The 24,656-nt window shown below is 49.0% G+C and overlaps 1 protein-coding gene across 5 annotated transcripts in view; it reads right to left on the minus strand.

The window, feature by feature from the left end:
- The window catches only part of LOC147120739 (DNA repair protein Ku80-like), a 197,389-nt gene that overhangs the window by 78,194 nt on the left and 94,539 nt on the right, over positions 1-24,656 (minus strand). For all 5 annotated transcript variants that reach the window (XR_015078230.1, XM_085986974.1, XM_085986973.1 and 2 more), the window contains 2 exons: positions 16,823-17,019; positions 11,849-11,933 (listed from right to left, as the gene is read on the minus strand). Coding sequence is in view for 4 of the 5 variants with exons in the window: in XM_085986974.1 (XP_085843100.1) it covers positions 11,849-11,933; positions 16,823-17,019 (282 nt within the window). In the remaining variant the exon portion in view is untranslated. The remainder of the gene's footprint in view (positions 1-11,848; positions 11,934-16,822; positions 17,020-24,656) is intronic.

A 24,656-nucleotide genomic window follows, 5' to 3' on the forward strand; every position in this document is an offset into this window, starting at 1 on the left:
GTAGATCGAAGTGGCGGAGAAAAATTAAAACCATAAAGCAGTGACCAGCAAAGCGTAAAACTGGTAAAAGAGTCACCGGACAGCAAGCGGAGCTGCTACCTACAAACCAGCAGAGCTGAAAAACCAGGAGAACCAGTTCAGCAGGAAGTTTAAAGGTAAAAATCTTAATACCTTTTCAGAGTTAGAGACACAGCAACTGTGCAGAAACGTAGTGTAACCCAATGTAGTTCAAAGCAGAAATATAGTCGAGATGTCCTGAGAAGTCCAGATCATTGGAAACTAATTTGACAAAAGATTTCCGCAGCTTAAGACTTGAAGCGACTGAAAAACAAAGCTGCGCCGCTCCACCGAGTCAAACCGTGTCATCACCGAGGTCCTGTCCGCGAGAAATCCAGTGATAGACGGCAAGTTCCAGCAGTTGAAAGAGCTCAGTGAGAACAAAGACACGCCGGGGATGGCAGTGGACTCTGCAGGGGGAACTTTAAACTTGTAGTTTGGGCTGAATTGCCTTCACTATCAGAGGCAGGGTGTCTTAAGTAATTAAAGAGAGGAGATTATGGGAAGAAAGGGCAAAGGATTGCAATAGATGACCATGGATACAGTTGAAGAGAAGAGCAACTCAGAAAGGAGCTGCCAGCCCAGCAGCCATCTTGTCCAATCAAGGCAAGTATCCTGCATGCCTTCTTAACCACCTTATCTACCTGTCCTGCAACCCTCAAGAATCTGTGGACTTGCACTCCAAGGTCCCTCTGATCACAAACAGAATCAAGAGATCTTGGGATAGGGCAGGAAAGTGGAATTGAAGTGGAAGATCAGCCATGATCTTACTGAATAGCGGAGCAGGCTCGAGGGGCTGTATGGCCTACTCCTGCTCCTAATTCTTAGGTTCTAGAACTCAAATCCCATTGCCTTCACATTACAGCACCAATTGTCCCTTAAATGAGTTCAGTTTCCTGGACACCCGGTTGTAGCTGTTGATCACCGTCGTGTAAAGAAATGGTTCAGTCATCAGTCCTGAACTTGCTCTTCACAACCCTGGTCCTGTGTTCTCACCATGCTGCTCATATTAACTTTCTCAATCCTGTTTAGGACCTCATACAGTTCTATAAGAGACCCTATTGGGATGTTTCCTTTCATGACTGAAGAGTTCTAGGTTGCAAAGCTGTTCCAAAGCCACTGATTTACAGTTTTCAGGGAAGAATGGATGGAATTCAGAATTCAGTCCCCAATATGGTAATAATCCTAGAATCTAATGAAACAAGAACGGAATTTGTCTGTTTCTCAGGAGTCAGATAAGATGATCTGAGGATTAAAGAAATAAGGGAGGAAATTGCAGGACCTTGGGCACCAATCTTCCAGAAATCCCTGAATACTGGAGAAGTGCCTGGGGACTGGAGAGAGGCAGATATTACTCCTGGTTTTTAAAAAGGAAACTACAGACCAGTGAGTTATACGTCCATTGTTGGTCAAGTTACGGAAACCCTTATTAAAGATCATGGAGCATCTGGACAGAAATAAAATCAAAAAAGATTGCAAATATGGGTTCATGAAGGGGAGGTCTTGTCAATCTAACTGACTGGTTTTCTTTGAGGGTGTGACGAAGGAGTGTGATAGGGGTGAGGCAGTGGGCATGGTGTACTTGGATTTCAGTTCCTCTGGAAAGGCTGGTATAAAAAAAATGTTGGAATCAGTGGAAATATTTTGCAATGGATATGTAATTGGCTGACGGAGGAACCCAGAGGGCAGTGGTACAGAGAATGTCATCAGCATGGGAGAATGTTACCAGTGGGGTGTCACATGTGTCTGTTTTGAGGACTCTTTTGTTTAAACGTTGTGGGAGACTATAGTCTCCCGCGTAAAGAAATAGGCAACACAGCGAGCTACAAGAAATAGGTCTTTACTCCAACTCTCACAATACAGTACTGTATTCGTAAAGCCCGCGAGCCTGTGATGACTCACGGATTGGTCACCTGCTGGAACCCGATTGGTTTTCCTTCTCTCAGCAGCAGGCAAGTCTGAACATGCCTTATTCCTCTCAGCTTGCAACTGTCTTGCGGGGGGAGGGGAATACAGCAGTTAAAAGGGGATTATACAGGTTTATCTACATACACATAGTGTTTCCCCAATGTGGCAACGCCACATACGCCCCCCCAGAATCCTCGTTAACTGTAAAAGTCAGTCTCTGCGGAGGTTTGACCAAACGGCTGTAGCGGCTGTAGTAGCCATCTGGCGTGTGAGGAGGGCTGTCTGGGAGGTCGGCCGGTTGGTTCGTCGGCTGGTCTGGTGGCTGGTCTGCCGGTGGGCTGGCTGGACGGGCTGCCGGCGAAGGTGGGGCGGCGGCTGGGAAGTAAGGTTCTGGCGTGTCTTGGTCCTCTTGTGGGGCCGCCGCCAACGCGGGAGGTCTGCCCCGCCGTGGGGGAAGAGCCGGACGAAATGGGAAGCTGAGGTCCAGGTGCGCCGGTTTGAGGCGGTCTACTGAAATAAGGTCCGGCTTCCCGCCGACGTCGATAAGAAAAGCTTTGTCCCCCGTCTCCAATACTGAGAAGGGGCCGGTGTATGGTGCCTGCAGCGGGCCTCTGTGCGCGTCCCGGCGCACGAAGACGAACTCCGCACGTCGTAAGTCTCGAGGCACGTAGGACGGCTGCGGGCCGTGTTGCGAAGTGGGCACTGGACGGAATTGCTGGGCCGTGTCCTGGTGCAGGGAAAGCTGTCTGGCGGCCGACCACGGCTCCGTTGTCAGGGGGAGGAAGTCGCCTGGTACTCTGAGCGGTTGGCCGTAGACCATCTCGGCCGCGGAGGCGCGGAGGTCCTCTTTGGGCGCGGTGCGCAATCCCAGGAGGACCCAGGGTAGTTTGTCGATCCAGCTGGTGTCGGCCAGGCTGGCGCGGAGGGAGGCTTTCAAGGAACGATGAAAGCGTTCGCAGAGCCCGTTGGCCTGCGGGTGGTATGCTGTTGTCCTGTGCAACTTGGTGCCGAGGCCGGCGGTGATGGCATTCCACAAGTGGGAGGTGAACTGGGGGCCTCTGTCCGAGGATATGTCGGTCGGCACGCCGAACCGCGCCACCCATGTCGAGACGAATGCTCGCTCGACGTCGGTCGTGGTGGTGGAGGCGAGGGGAACCGCCTCGGACCATCTGGTGGTGCGGTCGACGATCGTGAGGTGTGTGAAACCGTGCGACGGCGGCAAGGGGCCTACCAGCTCGACGTGGACGTGGCCGAAACGCCTCTCGGGCACCGGGAAACACCCCAATGGCGCCTTGGTGTGCTGCTGGACCTTAGCGCGCTGACACGCCACGCATGTGTTGGTCCAGTCTCTCATATCCTTGTGGCGTCCAGGCCAGACGAACTTGGCGGACATGAGTTTCTGAGATGCACGCATCCCTGGATGTGAGAGGCCGTGGATGATGTCGAAAACTCGCTTGCGCCAGGCGGATGGGACGACCGGCCTAGGCGAGGGGACTGAGACGTCGCACAGGAGGGTTGTGCCGGCTGCGTGGAAGTGGATGTCGGCCAGAGTGAGGCTGGTGGTTGACGTCCTGAGGGCCTGGATCTCCGCGTCGGCGGCCTGGTCTCTCGCCATGCTGGCGTAGTCGACGCCCAGGTACACTGCGTGGAGCGAGGGTCTTGAGAGGCAGTCGGCCACCAAATTGTCCTTGCCGGCGACGTGGCGGATGTCCGTGGTGAACTCCGAGATGAAGTTGAGTTGGCGCTGTTGGCGCGCGGACCAGGGTTCGGTTACTTTGGCCATGGCGAAAGTGAGCGGCTTGTGGTCCACGAATGCGGTGAACGGCCGGCCTTCCAGGAGGAAACGGAAGTGCCGGATTGCCAGGAACAGGGCCAGGAGCTCTCTGTCGAACATGCTGTAGGCCTGCTCGTTCTTGCGCAGCTGTCGGCTGAAAAATGCCAGTGGCTGCCACGCGCCTTCGACCCACTGTTGCTGGACAGCGCCGACGGCGTAATCCGAGGCGTCCGTGGTGAGGGCGGTCTTGGCGCCCGGGATGGGGTGGGCCAGTAGTGTGGCGTTGGCCAAGGCGCTTTTGGTCTGGTGGAAGGCTGTCGCCATCTCGCTGGACCAGGTGAGTTGCTCTTTGCCCGTTTTGCCCCTGGTGGCTTCGTAGAGGGGGTGCATGAGTGAGGCGGCCTTGGGCACGAAACGGTGATAGAAATTGACCATCCCCAAAAATTCCTGCAGCGCCTTGACCGAGGTGGGCTGGGGAAAGTCCGCCACCGCCTGCACCTTGGAAGGTAGGGGAATGGCTCCCCTTGGCGAGATTCTGTGGCCGAGAAAGTCAATTTGGGCTGCTCCGAACTGGCATTTGGCCGGGTTGACGATTAGCCCGTGTTGGCTGAGGCGCTGGAAAAGAGAGCGCAAATGCGCGATGTGCTCAGCCTTGCTGGTGCTGGCCACGAGGATATCGTCCAGATAGACGAACAGGAAGCTCAGGTCCCGTAGGATGGAATCCATGAGCCGTTGGAAGGCCTGTGCGGCGTTCTTGAGCCCGAAGGGCATGCGCAGGAACTCGAACAGTCCGAAGGGGGTGATGACCGCTGTCTTCTGGACGTCTGCGTGGTGGACGGGGACCTGATAGTAGCCACGAATCAGGTCGACCTTGGAAAAGACGGACTTTCCTGCTAGGTGTGCCGAGAAGTCTTGGATGTGCGGAATGGGGTATCTATCGGGCGTGGTGGCGTCGTTGAGCCGTCTGTAGTCGCCGCGCCGTCTGTAGTCGCCGCAGGGGCGCCAGCCACCGCCCGGCTTGGGCACAATGTGGAGGGGGGACGACCAGGGGCTGTTCGAGCGGCGGATGATGCCCAGTTTCTCCATCGTGGCGAATTCTTCCTTGGCCACCGCCATCTTGGCTGGGTCCAGGCGTCTGGCTCGGGCGAACACTGGTGGTCCCGTAGTGGCGATGTGGTGCTCGACACCATGCTTGGCTGCCGCGGCTGAGAAGGTCGGTTCTGTGAGCCTCGGGAAATCTGCGAGTAGGCGGGCGTAGTCGTCATCCGCCAGGGCAGAGCAGGACCCGACGAGGGCCGGGCTGTTGCTCTGCTGGCAGGCCAGTGAAGCGAAAGTTGCTGCGTCGATCAGGCGCCTGTCACTGACGTCGACCAGGAGTCCGTGGGTGCAAAGAAAATCGGCGCCCAGCAAGGGATGTGCCACCGAGGCAGTCACGAAATCCCACGTAAATCGCTGGCCGTTGAAACAAACCTCGGCCCGTCGCTTTCCAAAAGTAGCAATGGCTGCGCCATTTGCCGCCACGAGGGGTGGGCCGCTGCAGCCTGCCTGGATGTCGAGCTGGGAGGCAGGAATTATGCTGCATTGGGCTCCGGTGTCGCAAAGGAATCTGCGCCCTGAAAGGGAGTCGGTTATGTGCAGCAGTTTACCTGCAGTGCCGATGGCCATCGTGGCGGCGGGGGTGTGATCGAGCGGGCCTAGACGGCGGCGCGGGGCTGGCGCGTTGGGCCGGGCGGCCATCTTGGTTTGATCGAAGGAGCAGGGTGCTCTGCAGCGTTGGGCCTTGTGGCCGAAACGCGCGTGGTAGTAGCATAGTTCTGCGGCCTGGCGTGGCGGCGCGCACTCGGTGGTGTCGGGGAGCCTCGCGGCTGCACAGCCGAGTTGGGCGACGGCGAAGACTTTGTCCACGGCGGCTGCCAGTTGTACGCAGTCCGTGATCGGGGACCCCGCGAGGGCAGTCTGTACCTGCTGAGGAAGCAGGCTGAGGAAAAGGGCCCGAAACAAGAAGCACTGCGGTTCAGAGCCCAGGAGCGCAAGCATCCGGCTCATCAACTGGGTCGGGGTAGAGTCGCCGAGGCCTGGTAGTGAAAGAAGCCTACGGGCCCTCTCCTCCCCGGACAGGCCGTAAGCCTGCAGCAAGCGGCCCTTAATGGTTGAGTACTTGCTGGTCTGTGGTGGGTTCCCCAGCAGGTCGAGAACTTCGGCGGCGGTGGAGCTTGCTAGTGCTGAGACTACATGGAGGTACCTTTCTTCATCGTCTTGAACCCTGTGAAGGGTGAATTGGGCCTCCGTGTGCGCGAACCAAGCTGGTGCTTGGTGTTCCCAGAAGGTGGGGAGCTTCAAGGACGCGGCGCCGGCCGACATCGGGCTGCTGCTGGTTGCCGTCGGGTCGTTGCTGGCCTCTGTAGGGCTACGTGAGTCGGGGGCTTCGGCCGCCGACATTCGGGGTCACCAATGTGGGAGACTACAGTCTCCCGCGTAAAGAAATAGGCAACACAGCGGCCTACAAGAAATAGGTCTTTACTCCAACTCTCACAATACAGTGCTGTATTCGTAAAGCCCGCGAGCCTGTGATGACTCACGGATTGGTCACCTGCTGGAACCTGATTGGTTTTCCTTCTCTCAGCAGCAGGCAAGTCTGAACATGCCTTATTCCTCTCAGCTTGCAACTGTCTTGCGGGGGGAGGGGAATACAGCAGTTAAAAGGGGATTATACAGGTTTATCTACATACACAGTGTTTCCCCACCACAACGTCTTTATAAATGATCTGGAGCTAGGAGTCACACGCACAAATGGCCAAATTTGCAGATGATGCAAATCTAATGAAGATGGTAGACTGCAAAGCTGAACAGGAACTAGAGGATTTGAACATACTTGGGAATTGGGCAGACAGGTGGCAGATGAAATTCAACGTAGAGAAATGCAAAGTGCTTCATGGTGGCATAGTGGTTAGCACTGTTGCCTCACAGCGCCAGGGACCCGGGTTCAAATCCGGCCTCGGGTGACTGTCTGTGTGGAGTTTGCACATTCTCCCCGTGTTTGCGTGGGTTTTCTCCGGGTGCTCCGGTTTCCTCCCACAGTCCAAAGATGTGCGGGTTAGGTTGATTGGCCATGATAAAAAAAATTGACCCTTAGTGTTAGGGGGATAGGGCTTGGGTGGGATAGCTGTCGGTGTAGGGACCGGGTGCTAGGGTTTGGATGATCAGCCATGATCTCATTGAATGGCGGAGCAGGCTCGAAGGGCCTACTCCTGCTCCTATCTTCTATGTTTCTCATGGGGACAAAAAAATCCATTACTTAATGGAAAGAAATAATGTGCATGGAAAATGAAAGCGATCTGGCAGTCCTGATTGACAATAAATTGAAGCTATCGCAACAATGCTCGGTAGCAGTGAGTAAAGCAAACCAGATGTTGGGATGTATTAATGGGTCAATATTGAGCTGAAATAGTGAGGTAATCCTGGCACTTTTATAAATCATTGGTGTGACCGTACTTAGAATACTGCACACAGTAGCCACAGTATAAAAACAATACAGAAGAGAGCAACCAGAATGATTGAGGGGGTGAAGGGGTGAGATTTTGTGAGATTATATAAATTGGTAGTGTTCTTACTGGAAAGAGAGAAGGTCGAGAGGTGACATGGTGGTTAGCACTGGTGGGGCACGGTGGCATAGTGGTTAGCACTGTTGCCTCACAGCGCCAGGGACCCGGGTTCAAATCCGGCCTCGGGCGACTGTCTGTGTGGAGTTTGCACATTCTCCCTGTGTCTGCGTGGGTTTCCTCCGGGTGCTCCGGTTTCCTCCCACAGTCCAAAGATGTGCGGGTTAGGTTGATTTGGCTATGATAAATTGACCCTTAGTGTTAGGGGATTAAATACGTGGGGTTACGGGGATAGGGTGGGATATGTGTCGGTGCAGGCTCGATGGGCCGAAATGGCCTCTATCTGCACTGTGGGGATTCTGTGATGATTGCTGTTTTCAGTGTCAAATGTTTTAGTTGTCAGGGTCTCAGTGATTTAGAAGTCAGTGGATTGACTACCATGACAGGCCAGAGTAGTTCCATTGCACGAGTATCCTGTTCTATGGGTACTCCAGGACAGGAAGTGCCGCCAGTTGCTCGAGCTCACGCTCCGAGTTTCGGAGCTTGAAGAGTGGCTGAAGTCACTGCAGTGCATCCGTGAGTCAGAGTTTCCTGGATCGTACTTTCCAGGAGGTGGTCACCCCACAGCTACAGAAGGTGCAGGAAGTGAGGGAATGGTTGACCACCAGACAGGGTAGGAGAAAAACACAGGTAGTGCAGGAATCCCCCAAGCCAGTGGCAGTCGCTAACCTGTTTTTAGTTTTGAAAACCAGGGAGGGTGACGACTCATAGAATTGTACAGCACGGGAGAACATTCGACCCATCGAGTCTGCGGCAGCTCTTTTGAAGAGCAATCCAGTTAGTCCCACTCACCCGCTCTTTCCCCATATCATACAACAATCAAAAACCACAGCACCACAGGGGATTTGATTGCACACAGTAGAAAAAATAGAAATGCAGTAGTCATAGGGGATTCTATAGTTCAGGGCATAGACTGGCCTTTTTATAACCGCAAACCTGATTCCCGAATGGTATGTTGCCTCCCTGGTGCCAGGGTAAAGGATAGCACTGAGCAGATGCGGGACATTCTGCGAGGGGAAGGATACAGCCGAAAGTTGTAATCCATGTTGGAACCAATGACAGGTAGAAAAAAAGTGCTGCAGTCCTATAGGCAGAGTTTCAGGAGCTAAGAAAATGATTAACAAACAGGACCTTAAAAGGTAGTAATCTCAGGATTACTCCTAGTGACACGTGGTAGTGAGTACAGAATCAGAAAGATAGTGCAGGTAAATGCGTGGCTGGAGAAGTGGTGCAGGAGGGAGGGTTTCAGATTCTTGGAGTATTGGGACTGGTTCTGGGGAAAGGGGCACCAGTACAAGATGGACGGGTTGCACCTGAACAAAGCCGGGACCGATGTTCTCGCTGAGAGGTTAACTAGTACTGTCGGAGAGGGTTTAAACTAATTTGGCAGAGGGAGGAGAACCAGAAAATAGCAGAAAGGAGCAGCAATGAGATCAGAGGACAGAGAGATACAAACAGTAGTACAATTAGAAATATCCCATAAATTGCAGGTTCCAGATTGAGGAATATAGCAAAAGCGATGAAGGAGGTATTAAATTGTATGCATGTCATTGTCCGTAGTGTAATGACTAAGGTTGGTGAGCTGCAGGCACACATTGCCACATGGGATTATGATGTGGTTGCATTATCAGATACATGGCTCAAACAAGGCCAGGAATGGGTTCTTAATATTCCTGGTTACCAAGTATTCAGGAATGATAGAGAAGGAAAAAGAGGAGGGGGCAAGGCAGTATTGATTAAGGGTGATGTTACAGTTCTAAATAGAAAGGATTTGCTAGATGGTTTAGGACTGAATCTAGTTGGCTTGAGTGGAGGAACAGAGGAAGAGCTGTTACATTGGAGCTCTAAATTAAAAAAAACCCAGCAAACAGTGAGAAGGAGCTGGATGAGCAAATTTGTTAGCAAATTTCAAAGGACTATGGACATTGACATACATACGTGTAACAAAAATATTGTAATATTAGGAGACTTTAATGACCCTAATATAGACTGGGGAAAACACAGTACTAAGCATAGGGAAGGAGAAGAAATTCAACAAGTTCAACAAGGAAGGAAGCAGTGTTGGATCTGGTTCTGGGAAATGAAGTAGGGCAAATGGAGTGTATTACAGTAGGTCATCATCTAGCTAACAGAGAGCTGAGCCACAGAGCTAAACAGATCGCATTGTAAACAGAGTTGGAAGTTAAGCATTTGGTTAGAGTGGGAATTCAGTACACAGGGGGAAGGAGGTGCTCGTTTTTTGTAATGGTTTGTGCAAGCTTGATGCAATAAGTATTTAAAATTTTGTTCAGTGTTTTAGCGCTTAGTGCAAGTTAGTGTGTAAAAAAAACCTTAAAACATGTTAAAAAGTAATTATCTATAAATAAATATAGGCTAAGATATGACAGAGCAGGCTGTGTGTCTGCACTGCAGTATGTGGGCGTTAGTGGACAGCGAGATTGTCCCGAGTGAACACGTCTGCAGTAAATGTCTCCGCCTCGAATCTCTCCGGCCCTGAGTCACAGTTGGAGTGCGAGTTGGAGACACTCCGATACACAAGGGAGGGGGAGGAGTAGCTTGACAGTTTTCTCCAAGCCTCGGTCACACCTTGCAGAGGGGTGCAGGGTCAGAACAGGGTTGGTGTGACTGATAGTTGTTGTGTCCGTGTGTTAATGGAGACACGGAATGCAGGAGTTGGTTTAACAGGTGTTTACTGAACAAAGTCTGGAGGTGAACTAAAAAATACAAGACACTATACAGGCTTATATAGCCCGAGTGGCCACTACCGGCATTACAGTACACAGGGGCTCTTAAAGGCACATACACCACAATAGTGTACAGAGTAAGGGGAACACAGGTGAACTAGAGAACAAAGATCCGCAGAAACTGATCCTATCCGACAGGCACAATGTACTTGCTACCTGTGAGGTTAAGGATGAAGACTGTCGGAAAGACAGCCAGAATGCGAACCATGGCACCTTGGAGCAGGGGGCTGTCCAAAGGGACAAGGAAGGGAAGAGTAATGTGGTAAGCTGTAGGGGATTCTATAATTAGGGGGACAGGCAGCATCTTTTGTAAGCAGGATCGAGAGTCCCACATGGTATGTTGCCTACCTGGTGCCAGGGTGAGGACATTTCGAACCGGCTTGAAAGGATATTGGAGGGGGAGGGGAGGATCCAGCCATTGTGGACCACCCTGGAACCTGAGTCTACGCTTCACCATACAGCTGTGATCAGATTATCAAAAGGCCTTCGATAAGGTATCCCATAATAGGCTGATGAATAAGGTCAGAGAATGCGGAGTCAGGGGACAAGTAGCAGAATGGATAGCTAGCTGGCTTCAGGGCAGAGAGTGGGAGTAAAGGGTAGCTATTCACAGTGGCAGAAGGTGGGTAGTGGTGTTCCACAAGGATCAGTGCTGGGACCACTGCTGTTCACAATTTACAGTAACGATTTACACTTTGGAATCAAAAACACAATTTCTAAATTTGCGGATGATACCAAATTTTTTTTGGGGGGGGGGGGGAAGAGTCAATACTGAGGAGGACAGCAACAAATTACAGGAGGACATTAATAAACTTGCAGAATGGGCAAATAGTTGACAAATGAAGTTCAGCACAGATAAATGTGAGGTATTACATTTTGGTAGGAGGAGTAGGGAGGTCACTTATTACTTGGAGGGTGAGAGTTTAGGTGGGGTAGAGGAACAGAGGGATCTCGGAGTACAAATACATGTGCCTAGGTCTATGGGTAGTAGTTCTTTCTGCCTGGTGTGTGTGTAGGACTATGTAAGTTGATAAGATGAGGTCCAGGAGTGGCGCAGCATGGACCAGCAGCGGGGTCGGGAGGACCACACTGCAGCCTATGAAACCCAGGCAGAGGGGACCTGCGGAAAGGAGGGAGGAGGACAGCAGCATTATGTTTGTGTGTGTGTACTTGGCCAATGTAGCAGAGTCTGGTCTCCAATCGTCTTGGATCCCCTTGCCATTGGACCAAGACCGTGCTCTGTCAAGCCCGTGTGGTAGCTGGCGTGTAACGGCCACCCCACGTTAAAAGAATTCACGTACAGGCATCTTCCACCCTTTAAAATGAAGTTCGGGACCTGGAATGTCAGGACCCTCATGGACAACCCCAACAGCGACAGAGACTGTAGGTCCCGCATTGGACTCATCAGTCACCTGAACTCATTGTTAGTGTGGAAGCAAGTCATCCTCGGTTCCGAGGGACTGCCTAAGAGGAAGAAGTGATCAGTGCCCCAGCAAAGTGCTGCTACTGACAATGCCAAACTCTGCTCAAGCTCACCTCTGGTTATCAAGAGTCAAATATTAAATTAGAGGAGATGAAATGAAGAAATGTTCAGCTCAAACATCTCCTGAACCTCTAGGTATGGCAAGTCTGCTTTGTAAATGTAGTCAGATAATTATTACAAGGCTTGCAGACTAAAGGATTCAGGCAAGAAACCCAGTACTTACAGCAGTCACATTCCCCTCAGCCAACGTAACAATATTGAAATCCTCATCAGGCCGCGCTCTCTTTGCGTCCAGTTCCTCTGCATCACTAAAAAAGAATCAAACATGTTAATTAGTCCTTGTTGGGCCTCAAACCTTGAGTCTTGGTGTTGGGGCTGCAGCATTATTTTAATTTGATAATACTTTCTACTCTTAAGGGGGAACATGAAATGGCAGCAGTTCATAGAAACATAGAAAAATAGGAGCAGAAGTTGGCCATTCGGCCCTTTGAGCCTGCTCCGCCATTCAATATGATCATGGCTGGTCCTCTATCTCAATACCATATTCCCGCTCTCTCCCCTTACCCCCTGATGCCTTTTGTGTCTAGTTCAATCAAAGCTTGGAGATCGGCATCACTTGCTGTGCACCTCTGTCTTCACAGAAGAGGATGCTGCCAATGTCACAGTTAAGGAAAAGGGGGTAAGAGAAATTTGATGGGATAGAAATAGATAAAGAGAAGGTACTTAAAAGGTAGGCAGCGCTCAAAGTAGAAGTCGCTCAGTCCGGATGTGATGCATCTACATCACTGAGGGAAGTAAGAAATTGCGGAGACTCTGGCCACAATAGTTCAATCCTCCTTAGATATGGGATTGGTGCCAGAGAACTGGAAGATTGCAAATGTTACACCCCTGCTCAAAAAAGGGAAGAGAGATAAACCCAACAACTACAGGCCAGTCAACCTAATGTCGGTGGTGGAACAGCTTCGAGACACAACAATCCAGTACAAAATTCATTGGCACTTGGAAGAACACGGGTTAATAAATGACAGCCACCATGGATTTGTTAAAGAGCCAGGCCTTTCAGGAGTGAAGTCAGGAAACACTTCTACACACAAAGCGTGGTAGAAGTTTGGAACTCTCTTCTGCAAATGGCAGTTGATGCTAGGTCAATTGATAACTTTAAATCCAAGATTGATAGATTATTGTTAACCAAAGGTATTAAGGGATATGGAGCAAAGGCGGGTAGATGGAGTTAGGTCACAGATCAGCCATGATCTCATTGAATGGCAGAACAGGGTCAAGGGACTAAATGGCCTCCTCCTGTTACAGTACTATGTTCCAACAGAATATACAGCACAGAAACAGGCCATTCGGCCCAACAGGTCAATGCCAGTGTTTATGCTCCACAAGAGCCTCCGTCCACTTTACTTCATCTAACCCTATCTATATACCCTTCTACACCTTTCTCCCTCATGTACTTATCTAGCTTCCCCTTAAATGCATTTATGCTATTCACCTCAACTACTCCTTGTGGTAACAAGTTCCACATTCTCACCACTCTCTGATAAAGACGTTTTTCCTGAATTGCTTAATGGATTTATTAGTGACTATCTTACACTTATGACTGCTAGTTTTGGTCCCCCCACAAGTGGAAACATCTTCTCTGCGTCTACCCTATCGCACCCCTTCATCATTTTGAAGACCTCTATTAGGTCATCTCTTAGCCTTCTCTTTTCTAGAGAAAAGAGGCCGTGCCTGTTGAGTCTTTGGTAAGAACATAAGAATTAGGAGCAGGAATCAGCCAAACGGCCCCTCGAGACTGCTCCACCATTCAATAAGAACATGGCTGATCTTTGACCTCAACTCCACTCTGCTGCCCTATCCCCATATCCCTTCATTCCCTTAGTGCCCAAAAATCTATCGATCTCAGTCTTGAATATACTCAGCGACGGAGCCTCTATAGCCCTCTGGGGTAGAGAATTCCAAAGATTCACAACCCTCCTAGTGAAGAAATGTTTCCTCATCTCAGTCTTAAATGGCCAACCCCTTATCCTGAGACTATACCCACTAGATCTAGACTCACCAGCCAGGGGAAACAGCCTCTCAGCATCTACCCTGTCAAGCCCTACGTTTCAATGAGATCGACTCTCATTCTTCTAAACTCCAGAGAATATAGGCCTAGTCTACTCAATCTCTCATCCCAAGAATCAATCCAGTGAACCTTTGTTGCACCCCCTCTATGGGGATTGATGAAGGGAATGCAATGGATGTTGTCAACATGGATTTTCGGAAGGCGTTTGACAAAGTGCCACATAGAAGGCTGGTTAACAAAATGAGGCTCATGGAATAGGTGGGTCAGTGGCAGATTGAATAAAGAATTGGCTTAAGGACAGAAAACAGTGAGTTGTGGTAAATGGCTGTTTTTCAGACTGGAGGATGGTAGACAGTGGTGTTCCCCAAGGGTCAGTGCTGGGGCCACTGCTTTTTTTTATATATATAAATGACCTGGATGTTGGAATACAGAGTAGAATTTCTACATTTGCCAATGACACCAAACTTGGGGGTGTGGCAAACAGTGAGGATGATACCAATCGACTGCAAAAGGACATAGAAAGGCTAGCAGAATGGGCAGATGGAATTTAATACAGAGAAGTGTGAGGTGATGCATTTTGGCAGAAGAAACAGGGCGAGGCAATATACACTTAATGGCACAGTTTTAAGAGTGTGCAAGGACAGAGGGACCTGGGAGATAATGTGCATAGGTCCCTGAAGGTGGCGGGACATATTGAGAGTGGTTAACAAAGCATATGGGATCTTGGGCTTCATAAATAGAGGTATTGAGTACAAAAGTAGAGAAGTTATGCTGAACCTTTATAAAGCGCTGGTTAGGCCACAACTGGAGTATTGCGTCCAGTTCTGGTCACCACACTTTAGGAAGGATCTGAAGGCACTTGAGAGGGTGCAGAGGAGATTTACCAGAATGGTTCCGGGGATGGGGGATCTTAGCTACAAGGACAGGTTGGAGAAGCTGGATTTGTTTTCATTAGAGCAAAGGAGGTTGCGGGGTGATTTGATAGAGGTGTACAAGATTATGACGGGTTTGGATAGGCTAGACGGGGAAAGGCTGTTCCCACTAGTTGATGGTACAAGGACTAGGGGACGCAGATTTAAGGTTTTGGGCAAGAGATACAGGGGGGATGGGAGGAAAAACTTTTTTTTAACGCAGTGAATGGTGAGGACCTGGAACTCGCTGCCAATGGAAGTGGTGGAAGCGGAGACACTCAATGTTTTCAAGGGGAGACTGGGTAGGCACTGGAGGGAAATAAACTTGCAGTGCTAGGGGATAGAGCGGGGGAATGGGACTGACTGGATTGCTCGACAGAGAGCTGGCACGGACTCGATGGGCCGAATGGTCTCCTTCTGTGCCGTTATGACGCTATACGGCATGTATATCTTTCCTTAGGTAAGGAGACTAAAACTGTACACAGTACTCCAGGTGTGGTCTTACCAAAGCCCTATATAAATGCAGCAAGACTTTCTTACTCTTATACTCCAACCCCCTTGCAATAAAGACCAACATACCATTTGCCTTCTGAATTGCTTGCTGTACCTGCATGTTAACTTTATGATTTGTGTACAAGAACACCCAAATCCCTCTGAATACCAACATTTACTAGTTTCTCAGCTTTTAAAAAAATATGCTGCGTTTATATTCTTCCTATCAAAGTGGATAATTTCACATTTCCGCACATTATACTCCATCTGCTACCTTTTTGTCCAATCAATTAACCGGTCTATATCACTCTGCAGCCTCTTTGTGCCCTCCTCACAGCTTACTTTCCCAACAAGCTTTGTATCATCAGAAAACTTGGATATATTACACTTGGTCCCTGATAGTTATAACCGCCCAGTTCTGGTATCATATTTGTAAATCTTTTTGCACCCTCAATGTCCTCTATATCCTTCTTATAATGCGGAGACCAGAACCGTGCACAGTACTCCAGGTGTGGTCTAGCCAAGGTTCTATACAAGTTTAACATAACCACTCTGCTTTTCAATTCTATTCCCTCAGAAATGAACCTCAGTGCTTGCTTTGTTTTTTAGGGCATCGTTAACCTGTGTTTCTACGTTTAATGATTTGTGAATCTGTACCCATAGATCCCTTTGCTCTTCTACCCCTCAAAGACACTCACTTTCCAAGCAGTGTCTGGCCTCCTTATTCTTCCCATCAAAATGCACAAGCTCACACTTATCTATATTGAAATTAATTTGGCATTTACACACCCATTCTGCAAGTTTATTAACATCGTCTTGTATTTTGTTGCAGATGACACTGAGTTAGTAGGTGTGGTAAGTTGCGTATGAGGGAACAGAGGAACATAGACGGGCAGATGGAGTTCAATGTGGGGAAGTGTGAGGTCATCTACTTCGACAGGGAGAGATGGAAGGAAGAGTGAAAGGAAGGAATAGAAAAGGATAATGAAGAATGCTGGAATGGAAAAAGGCAAACTTCAGCGAGTTAAGAAAGGAATTTCACACGGGATCTGGTCCCAATTAACTGGCCAAACAGGTCGACAGATCCAATGAGAAATCTTCCAACACGAAATGCATAGAGTACAAAATAAACATATTCCTATATGACAAATATGGGGCACATCAAAGTATTAAGTTCCTTGGATAAACTGATTAAAACTAAAGTGAAACGTAAAAGAGCAGCACATGATAAAATTAGGGCAAGCAATACGAAAGAAAATCAGGAGGGTATATTGTAGTAAGGATGTGAAAATGTACCCTGAAGCGTTAAAAGGGAATATGAAAAAGGGCAAGCAGGTAATGTAAAGAATAGTAAGGGCTGTTACACACATATATAAAAGATGCATCACCCTTGCACAAGAGAAACAAAGGATAAAGTGGGTAACCTATAACCCAGTTAGTGCAACATCAGTTGTGGGAAAACTCTTAAGAATCGATGACTAAATATTTAGAAATGTATGGGTTAATCAAGCACGGACAGTATTGATTTGTTAATGATCAGTTGTGTTTGAAGAATTTAACAGTCTTTAAAAGTGAATGCAGATGTAATTTATGTCGTAACTCCACGCCCACGCCGCCGCCTCCCTCAACGGAACTCCGCACACCAACTGAATTCTACCCTTACACATAAATTCTGGACACTCAATTCCAAATCCCTCCATGTAAAATCCAGGCCAAGTCATACTTGTCTTTGAAGATTTGCTGTGCAATCTTCTGTTCCTTCTTCTTGCCTGAATCTTGCAGAGTGAAAAGTTTCTTTAATTGCTCAATGGATGCTTGGCAGGAGCCAGCCAGCTCCTGGGGCCTGTCCAGCATGGTCTTCAGGTGAGGGTCTATGGGAGGCAGAGGCTCATCCGGTTGAAATGCTTTGTATTGAAGACACTGTAAGAAATCACAACAAGAACTCTAAAATCCTTCAGTTACCCAGAAACGAGTTTGAAGCTTTCAGTCTTTGCTGGACGAACACCAATTGGTTAAATTTAAGTATCAAATACATGGCAGATGCAGTATAACATAGATAAATGTGAAGTTATCCACTTCGGTAGGAAAAACAGAAAGGCAGAGTATTATTTAAATGGTGATAGAATGGAAAATGCTGATGTACAAAGGGACCTGAAAGCAAACATGCAGGTGCAGCATGCAGTTAGGAAGGCAAATGGCCTTCATTGCAAGAGGATTTGAGTACAGGAGCAAGGACATCTTACTACAGTCATACAGGGCCTTGGTCAGACCACACCTGGAGTACTGTGTGCAGTTTTGGTCTCCTTACCTAAGAAAAGATATATACTTGCCATAGAGGGAGTGCAGTGAAGGTTCCCCAGACTGACTTCTGGGATAAATGTAAGAAGTCACACAACACCAGGTTATAGTCCAACAGCTTTATTTGAAATCACAAGCTTTCGGAGCGCTGCTCCTTCGTCCACCCCAGTCCAACACCAGCATCTCCACATCATGACTTCTGGGATGGCAGGACTGTCGTATGAGGAGAGATTGGGTCGACTAGGCCTGTATTCACTAGAGTTTAGAAGAATGAGGGGATAGAAACATAGAAGATAGGAGCAGGAGTAGGGCATTCGGCCCCTCGAGCCTGCTCCGCCATTCAATGAGATCATAGATACATAGATACATAGATACATAGAAGATAGGAGCAGGAGTAGGCCATTCGGCCCTTCGTGCCTGCTCCGCCATTTAATGAGATCATGGCTGATCCTTTAATTCAGTATCCCGTCCCCGCCTTCTCTCCGTAACCCTTAACCCCTTTTGCCCGTAGAAATATATCTAATTCCCTCTTAAATATATTTAATGAGCTGGCGTACACTGCCCTCTGTGGCAATGAGTTCCACAGGTTCACCACTCTCTGAGTGAAGAAATTCCCCCTCATCTCTGTCCTAAATGGTTTAGCCCTTATCCTTAAATTATGTCCTCTAGTTCTGTTTTCACCCGCCAAGGGAAACATTCCTTCTGCATCCAGTCTGTCTAGACCTGTCAGAATTTTATACACTTCTATGAGGTCCCCTCTCAATCTTCTAAACTCCAGTGTGTACATCCCTAAACTACATAGTCTCTCCTCATAGGTCATTCCCGCCATTCCTGGTATCAGCCTGGTGAATCGCCGCTGCACCCCCTCCATGGCAAGAACATCCTTCCTCAGATGAGGCGACCAAAACTGTACACAGTACTCGAGGTGTGGTCTCACCAGTGCCCTGTACAGCTGCAGCAAGGTATCCCTGTTCCTGTATTCTAACCCTTTTGCTATGAAGGCCAGCATACCGTTTGCCTTCTTGACCGCCTGTTGCACCTGCATGCTCGCCTTCAGTGACTGGTGTACAAGAACACCCAGGTCTCTCTGTACTTCCCCCTCTCCCAATCTATTGCCATTTAAATAATAATTTGCCCTCCCGTTCCTGCACCCAAGGTGGATAACTTCGCACTTGTCCACATTATAGTGCATCTGCCATTTATCCGCCCAATCGCCCAGTCTGTCCAAATCGCTCTGGAGCTTCCTGGTCTCTTCCTCGGAGCCCACCCCACCTCCTAGTTTAGTGTCGTCTGCAAATTTGGAAATGCTGCATCCGACTCCCTGATCCAGGTCATTAATGTAAATTGTGAACAGCTGGGGGCCCAGGATGATCATGGCTGATCATCCAAATTCAGTACCCTGTCCCTGCCTTCTCCCCATATCCCTTGATCCCTTTAGCCTTAAGAAATATATCTAACTCCTTCTTGAATATATTTAATGAATTGGCCTCTACTGCCTTCTGTGGTAGAGAATTCCACAGGTTCACCACTCTCTGGGTGAAGAAATTCCTCCTCATCTCTGTCCTAAATGGCTTACCCCTTAGACTGTGACCCCTGGTTCTAGACTCCCCCGCCATCGGGAACATCCTTCCTGCATCTAGTCTGTCTAGTCCTGTTAGAATTATATAAGTTTCTATGAGATCCCCTCTCATTCTTCTAAACTCTGGCGAATATAAGCCCAATCGACCCAATCTCTCCTCATATGTCATTCCTGCCGTCCCAGGTATCAGTCTGGTGAATCTTTGCTGCACTCCCTCCATGGCAAGAACATCCTTCCTCAGATAAGGCGACCAAAATTGCACACAATACTCAAGGTGTGGTCTCACCAAGGCCCTGTACAACTGCAGCAAGACATCTTTGTTCCTGTACTCAAACCCTCTCGCTACGAAGGCCTTCTAAACCGCCTGCTGCACCTGCATGCTTACCTTCAGCGACTGGTGCACAAGGACACCCAGGTCTCGTTGCACTTCCCCTTCTCTCAATCTATTGCCGTTCAGATGATAATCTGCCTTCCTGTTTTTGCCACCAAAGTGGATAACCTCACATTTATCCACATTATACTGCATCTGCCATGCTTCTGCCCAATCACCCAACCAGTCCAAATCATACTGGAGTTTCTCGGCATCCTCCTCACAGCACACACGCCCACCCAGCTTTGTGTCGTCTGCAAACTTGGAGATATTACATCTAGTTCCCTCGTCTAGATCATTTATATATATATATATAAAATAAATTGTGAATAGCTGAGGTCCAAGGACCGATCCCTGCGGTACCCCACCAGTCACTGCCTGCCACTCAGAAAAAGACGCGTTTATTCCAACTCTTTGCTTCATGTCTGCCAACCAGTTCTCTATCCAAGTCAGTACCTTGCCCCCAATCCCATGTGCCTTAACTTTACACGCTAATCTCTTATGCAGGACCTTATCGAAAGCCTTCGGAAAGTCCAAATACACCACATCCACTGGTTCTCCCTTATCTATTCAACAGTTACATCCTCAAAAAATTCCAGTAGATTAGTCAAGCACGATTTACCTTTTGTAAATCCATGTTGACTTTGTCTGATCCTGTCACTGTTTTCCATGTGCTCTGCTATTCCATCTTTTATAATGGACTCTAGCATTTTCCCCACTACTGATGTCAGGCTTACCAGTCTATAATTCCCCGTTTTCTCTCTTCCATCTTTTTTGAATATTGGGTTAACATTAGCTACCCTCCAATCCAATGGGAACTGTTCCAGAGTCTATCGAATTTTGGAAGATGACCAGCAATGCATCTACTATTTCTAGGGCCACTTCCTTAAGTACCCTAGGATGTAGATTATCAGGCCCTGGGGATTTATCGGCCTTCAATCCCGTCAATTTCCCTAACACCATTTCCCTACAAATACTGATTTCTTTCAGTTCCTCCCTCTCATTAGACCCTATGTTCCCTGACAACTCTGGGAGGTTATTTGTGTCCTCCTTTGTGAAGACAGAACCAAAGTATGTATTTAATTGGTCTGCCATTTCTTTGTTCCCCATTATAAATTCCCCTGATTCTGACTGCAAGGGACCTACGCTTGACTTCACCAATCTTTTTCTCTTCACATATCTATAAAAGCTTATAGATCTCATTGAAACGTATAAAATTCTGGCAGGGCTAGACAGACTGGATGCAGGGAGGATGTTTCCCCTGGCAGGGGGGTCTAGAACGAGGGGTCACAGTCTCAGGATACGGGGTAGGACATTTAGGTCTGAGATAAGGAAAAATTTCTTCACTCAGAGGGTGGTGAATCTGTGGAATTCTCTACCACAGAAGGCTGTGGAGGCCAAGTCACTGAATATATTTAAGAAGTAGATAGATTTCTAGACACTGAAGGCATTAAGGAGTATGGGGAGAGAGCGGGAATATGGTATTGAGATAGAGGATCAGCGATGAGCATATTGAATGGCGGAGCAGGCTCGAAGGGCCGAATGGTCTACTCCTGCTCCTATTTTTCTATGTTTCTATAAACCCAGTACCATGCCTGCTCATCAGGTGAACAGTCCCCAAAATGGATCTGACCGCAGAACAACTGGGTTCCAAAAGATTCTGACAAAGGATCTGACACAAAACATTAAGCTTTCTTTTGCAGATGTGACATCCAGCATTGGTGATGTTTCTGTTTAACCTTACAGCTCATTATTTTAGTTTGTCACTATCAAAATAAAGAACGTAGCAATTATCTGAATAACATTATTGCTTAGAGGCAGTGTCATGTCCGTTAGGGGGAAGGGAGGAGTGCCCAACTAGTTTGTTAAGCTGCAACAACTTGCATTTATATGGCGCCTTTAACGTAGTAAAACGTCCCAAGCTGTTTCACAGGAACATTATCAAACAAAATTCAACAATGAGCAACACAAGGAGATATTAGGGCAATAGCAAAATACTGCAGATGCTGGAAATCCAAAATAACAACAGAAAATGCTGGAAAAACTCAGCAGGCCAGGCAACATCTGTGGAGAAAAATTAAAAGTCGACGTTTCGGGTTGAAACCTTTTTCAAAACTGGAAAGGAAATAAAATAGATCGAAGGCAGGGCTGCGATAGAACAACAGAGAAGTAAAGAGACATTAAGAGGTTTTCAAAACCAGACGAGATGGTGATCGGACAGTGGAGACAAAGCCGGCTCAGATTAGGTGTGAAATGTACTGGCAGGATGAGAAACCGCTGCCATGTGGGAAAGGGAAAAAAAAGGAAATGGGGCGGGGGGGGGGGGGGGAGACCCAAAACAAAGGGGTGGAAAAGAAATATATAAGTAAAAATGTAATAGGGGCCGAGATTATGATCTGAAATTGTTGAACTCGATATTGAGTCCGGAAGGCTGCAAAGTGCCTAATCGGAAGATGAGGTGCTGTTCCTCGAGTTTACGGTGAGCTTCCGCGGCCTCTTGTATTGTTCCACGGAAGCTCAGCGTAAACTCGAGGAACAGCACCACATCTTCCGATTAGGCACTTTACAGCCTTCCGGACTCAATATCGAGTTCAACAATTTCAGATCATAACCTCGGCCCCTATTACATTTTTACTTATATATTTCTTTTCCACCCCTTTGTTTTGGGTCTTCCCTTCCCCCCCCCCCCTTTCCTTTTTTTTCCCTTTCCCACATGGCAGCTGTTTCTCATCCTGCCAGTACATTTCACACCTAATCTGAGCCGGCTTTGTCTCCTCCGATCACCATCTCGTCTGGTTTTGAAAACCTCTTAATGTCTCTTTACTTCTCTGTTGTTCTATCCCAGCCCTGCCTTCGATCTATTTTATTTCCTTTCCAGTTTTGAAAAAGGTTTCAACCCGAAACGTCGACTTTTAATTTTTCTGCACAGATGTTGCCTGGCCTGCTGAGTTTTTCCAGCATTTTCTGGAGATATTAGGGCAGATGGTTAAAGAGGTAGGTTTTAAGGAGTGTCTTAAAGGAGGAAAGAGAAGTAACAAGGCAGAGAGGTTTCGGGAGGGAGTTCCAGAGCTTAGGGCCTCGACAGCTGAAGGCACGACCACCAATGGTGGAGCAATTAAAATCGGGATGCTCAAGAGGCCAAAATTGGAGGAGTGCAGAGATAGGGAGGGTTGTAGGGCTGGAGGAGATTACAGAGACAGGGAGGGGTGAGGCCGTGGTGGGATTTGAAAACAAGGATGAGAACTTTAAAATCGAGGCGTTGTATAACTGGGTAATACCAAGTAACAGTAACTGAATTTTACCATATCCAGTCGGAATTGAACTTTTAAGTCACTGACCGCTCTAATTGACGAAAAGAAGGTGCCAAATTCCTGGCCCATGGCTACAAATCCACATGGGGAAGAGGATGAAGATTTCTGCCTCCAAGTAAAATAATTTAAAACCTAACTTTAATGACTAACTAAGCCAGTAGAGAACACCCCAGACCCCACTGTTGCCCGATAGTTCTGTGGGCCAATTTCTCCTCTAACCTCTCAGCTCAGTGAGCTCACTCCTCATCTTTTTAAAATCCAGCCTGGTGTTCTAGTGTTTGTACTGACATTTTCCCTTTCTAGTTGGATCTTAAACCTCGTCACATTGTGGTCACGACTCCCAAGGTACTCACCCACATTTAACTTGTCTACCTGGTCTATTTCATTGCTCAAAACTAGATCGAGTAATGCCTCTACCCGTCAGCTGACAAACACCCTGCTCGAGGCTGGAGTCCTGTACACATTGCAGGAATCACATTCCCTTTTCTCCACGTAGTCTCTCTCTGTCCCAATTGAGAAGCGGATAACTAAAATCTGCCAGAATAATTTCCTTCTTCCTATTCTCCTGAATTTGACTGCAAATTTCCTCTTCCATTTTCTCCCACTATTTGGAGGTGTGTGATACGCCCCGACTAATGGAACAAGCCCTTTTTTAAAATCTTTGAGCTCCAACCATTTTGACTCCATCTGTATCCATTCCTTACCTACATCAGTCCTCTCTAGAGCTTCTATTCCCCCTTTCACCAATATTGCCAGTTCACCTCCATTCTTATCTTTTCTGTCCCTCCTAATTATATTAGACTAGCTGAAGTGCCCGGCGGTGCTGAGGCTTTTTCGAGGGCATGTTGTTGTTGGAAGAGAGAGAGAGAGAGAGAGCGACTGGGGGGGGGGGGGGGGGGGGGCGGGGGGAGAAGAGAGAGAGAGCGAGCGACTGGGGGGGGGGGGGGGAGAAGAGAGAGAGAGCGCGACTGGGGGGGAAAGAGAGCGAGCGACTGGGGGGAAGAGAGCGAGCGGCTGGGGGGAAGAGAGAGAGCGGCTGGGGGGAAGAGAGAGAGCGGCTGGGGGGAAGAGAGAGAGCGGCTGGGGGGAAGAGAGAGAGCGGCTGGGGGGAAGAGAGAGAGCGGCTGGGGGGAAGAGAGAGAGCGGCGGGGGGGAAGGGAGGGGGGGGAAGGGAGGGGGGGAAGGGGCGGGGGGAAGGGAGGGGGGGAAGGGAAGGGAGGGGAGAAGGGGGGGAAGGGAAGGAGGGGGGGAAGGGAAGGAGGGGGGAAGGGAGGGGGGGCGGGGGGGAGAAGGGGGGCAGGGGGGGAAGGCGGGGGGGGACGGGAAGGGGAAACGGGGGGGAAGGGGAAAGGGGGGGGGAAGGGGAAAGGGGGGCGGAAGGGGGGGGCCCCAGGCCGAGAGCCCCGCTCTCCGAGCCCCGCCCCCCCCAGCCGAGAGCCCCGCTCCCCCCCCCACCCCCGGCCGAGCCCGATTACGGCTCTGAGAGACGGCCGGCGGCCGAGCCCCGCCCCCCCCCCCGGCCGGGGCCCGATTGCGGCTCTGAGAGACGGCCCCCCCCCCCACCGAGCCGAGCGCGGAACAGAGACGCCGCGTCTCACCTGCTCCTGCTGCGCGCGCACCCTGACCCTCGTGGCTGATGCCGTTGCCCCGGGTAACGTGACGCGTTGGGGGGGGGGTTGGTGAGGAGCTTAGCAGAAGCCCTAGCTCGGACCTGGCTGGGCAAGAAAGGCGCAGGCTTTGAGGCCTAAGAAAAAAACGGGCAAATGTAGGAAAAAGAATGTTCAGGTTAGATAAAATATTTACAAATGAGTGATTTATTTTAAAAGAATTTAATAAATTGAATTTTATTTTGCTGGAAATGTATATTTGAAAAGAAAGACGCAGAAAGCAGGAAAAAGAATGGAAGCAAGATGGCGGCTACTCACCTCGGTTCAGAACGATAAGGCCCGGCCACACACGCACCGATTGGCCCGGCGGCACACGCCAGCAACCCGGCGTA

This window comes from Somniosus microcephalus, chromosome 4 (genome assembly GCF_052327205.1).
Source record: "Somniosus microcephalus isolate GS21.2 chromosome 4, FLI_Smic_1.0, whole genome shotgun sequence".
Lineage (NCBI taxonomy): Eukaryota > Metazoa > Chordata > Chondrichthyes > Squaliformes > Somniosidae > Somniosus > Somniosus microcephalus.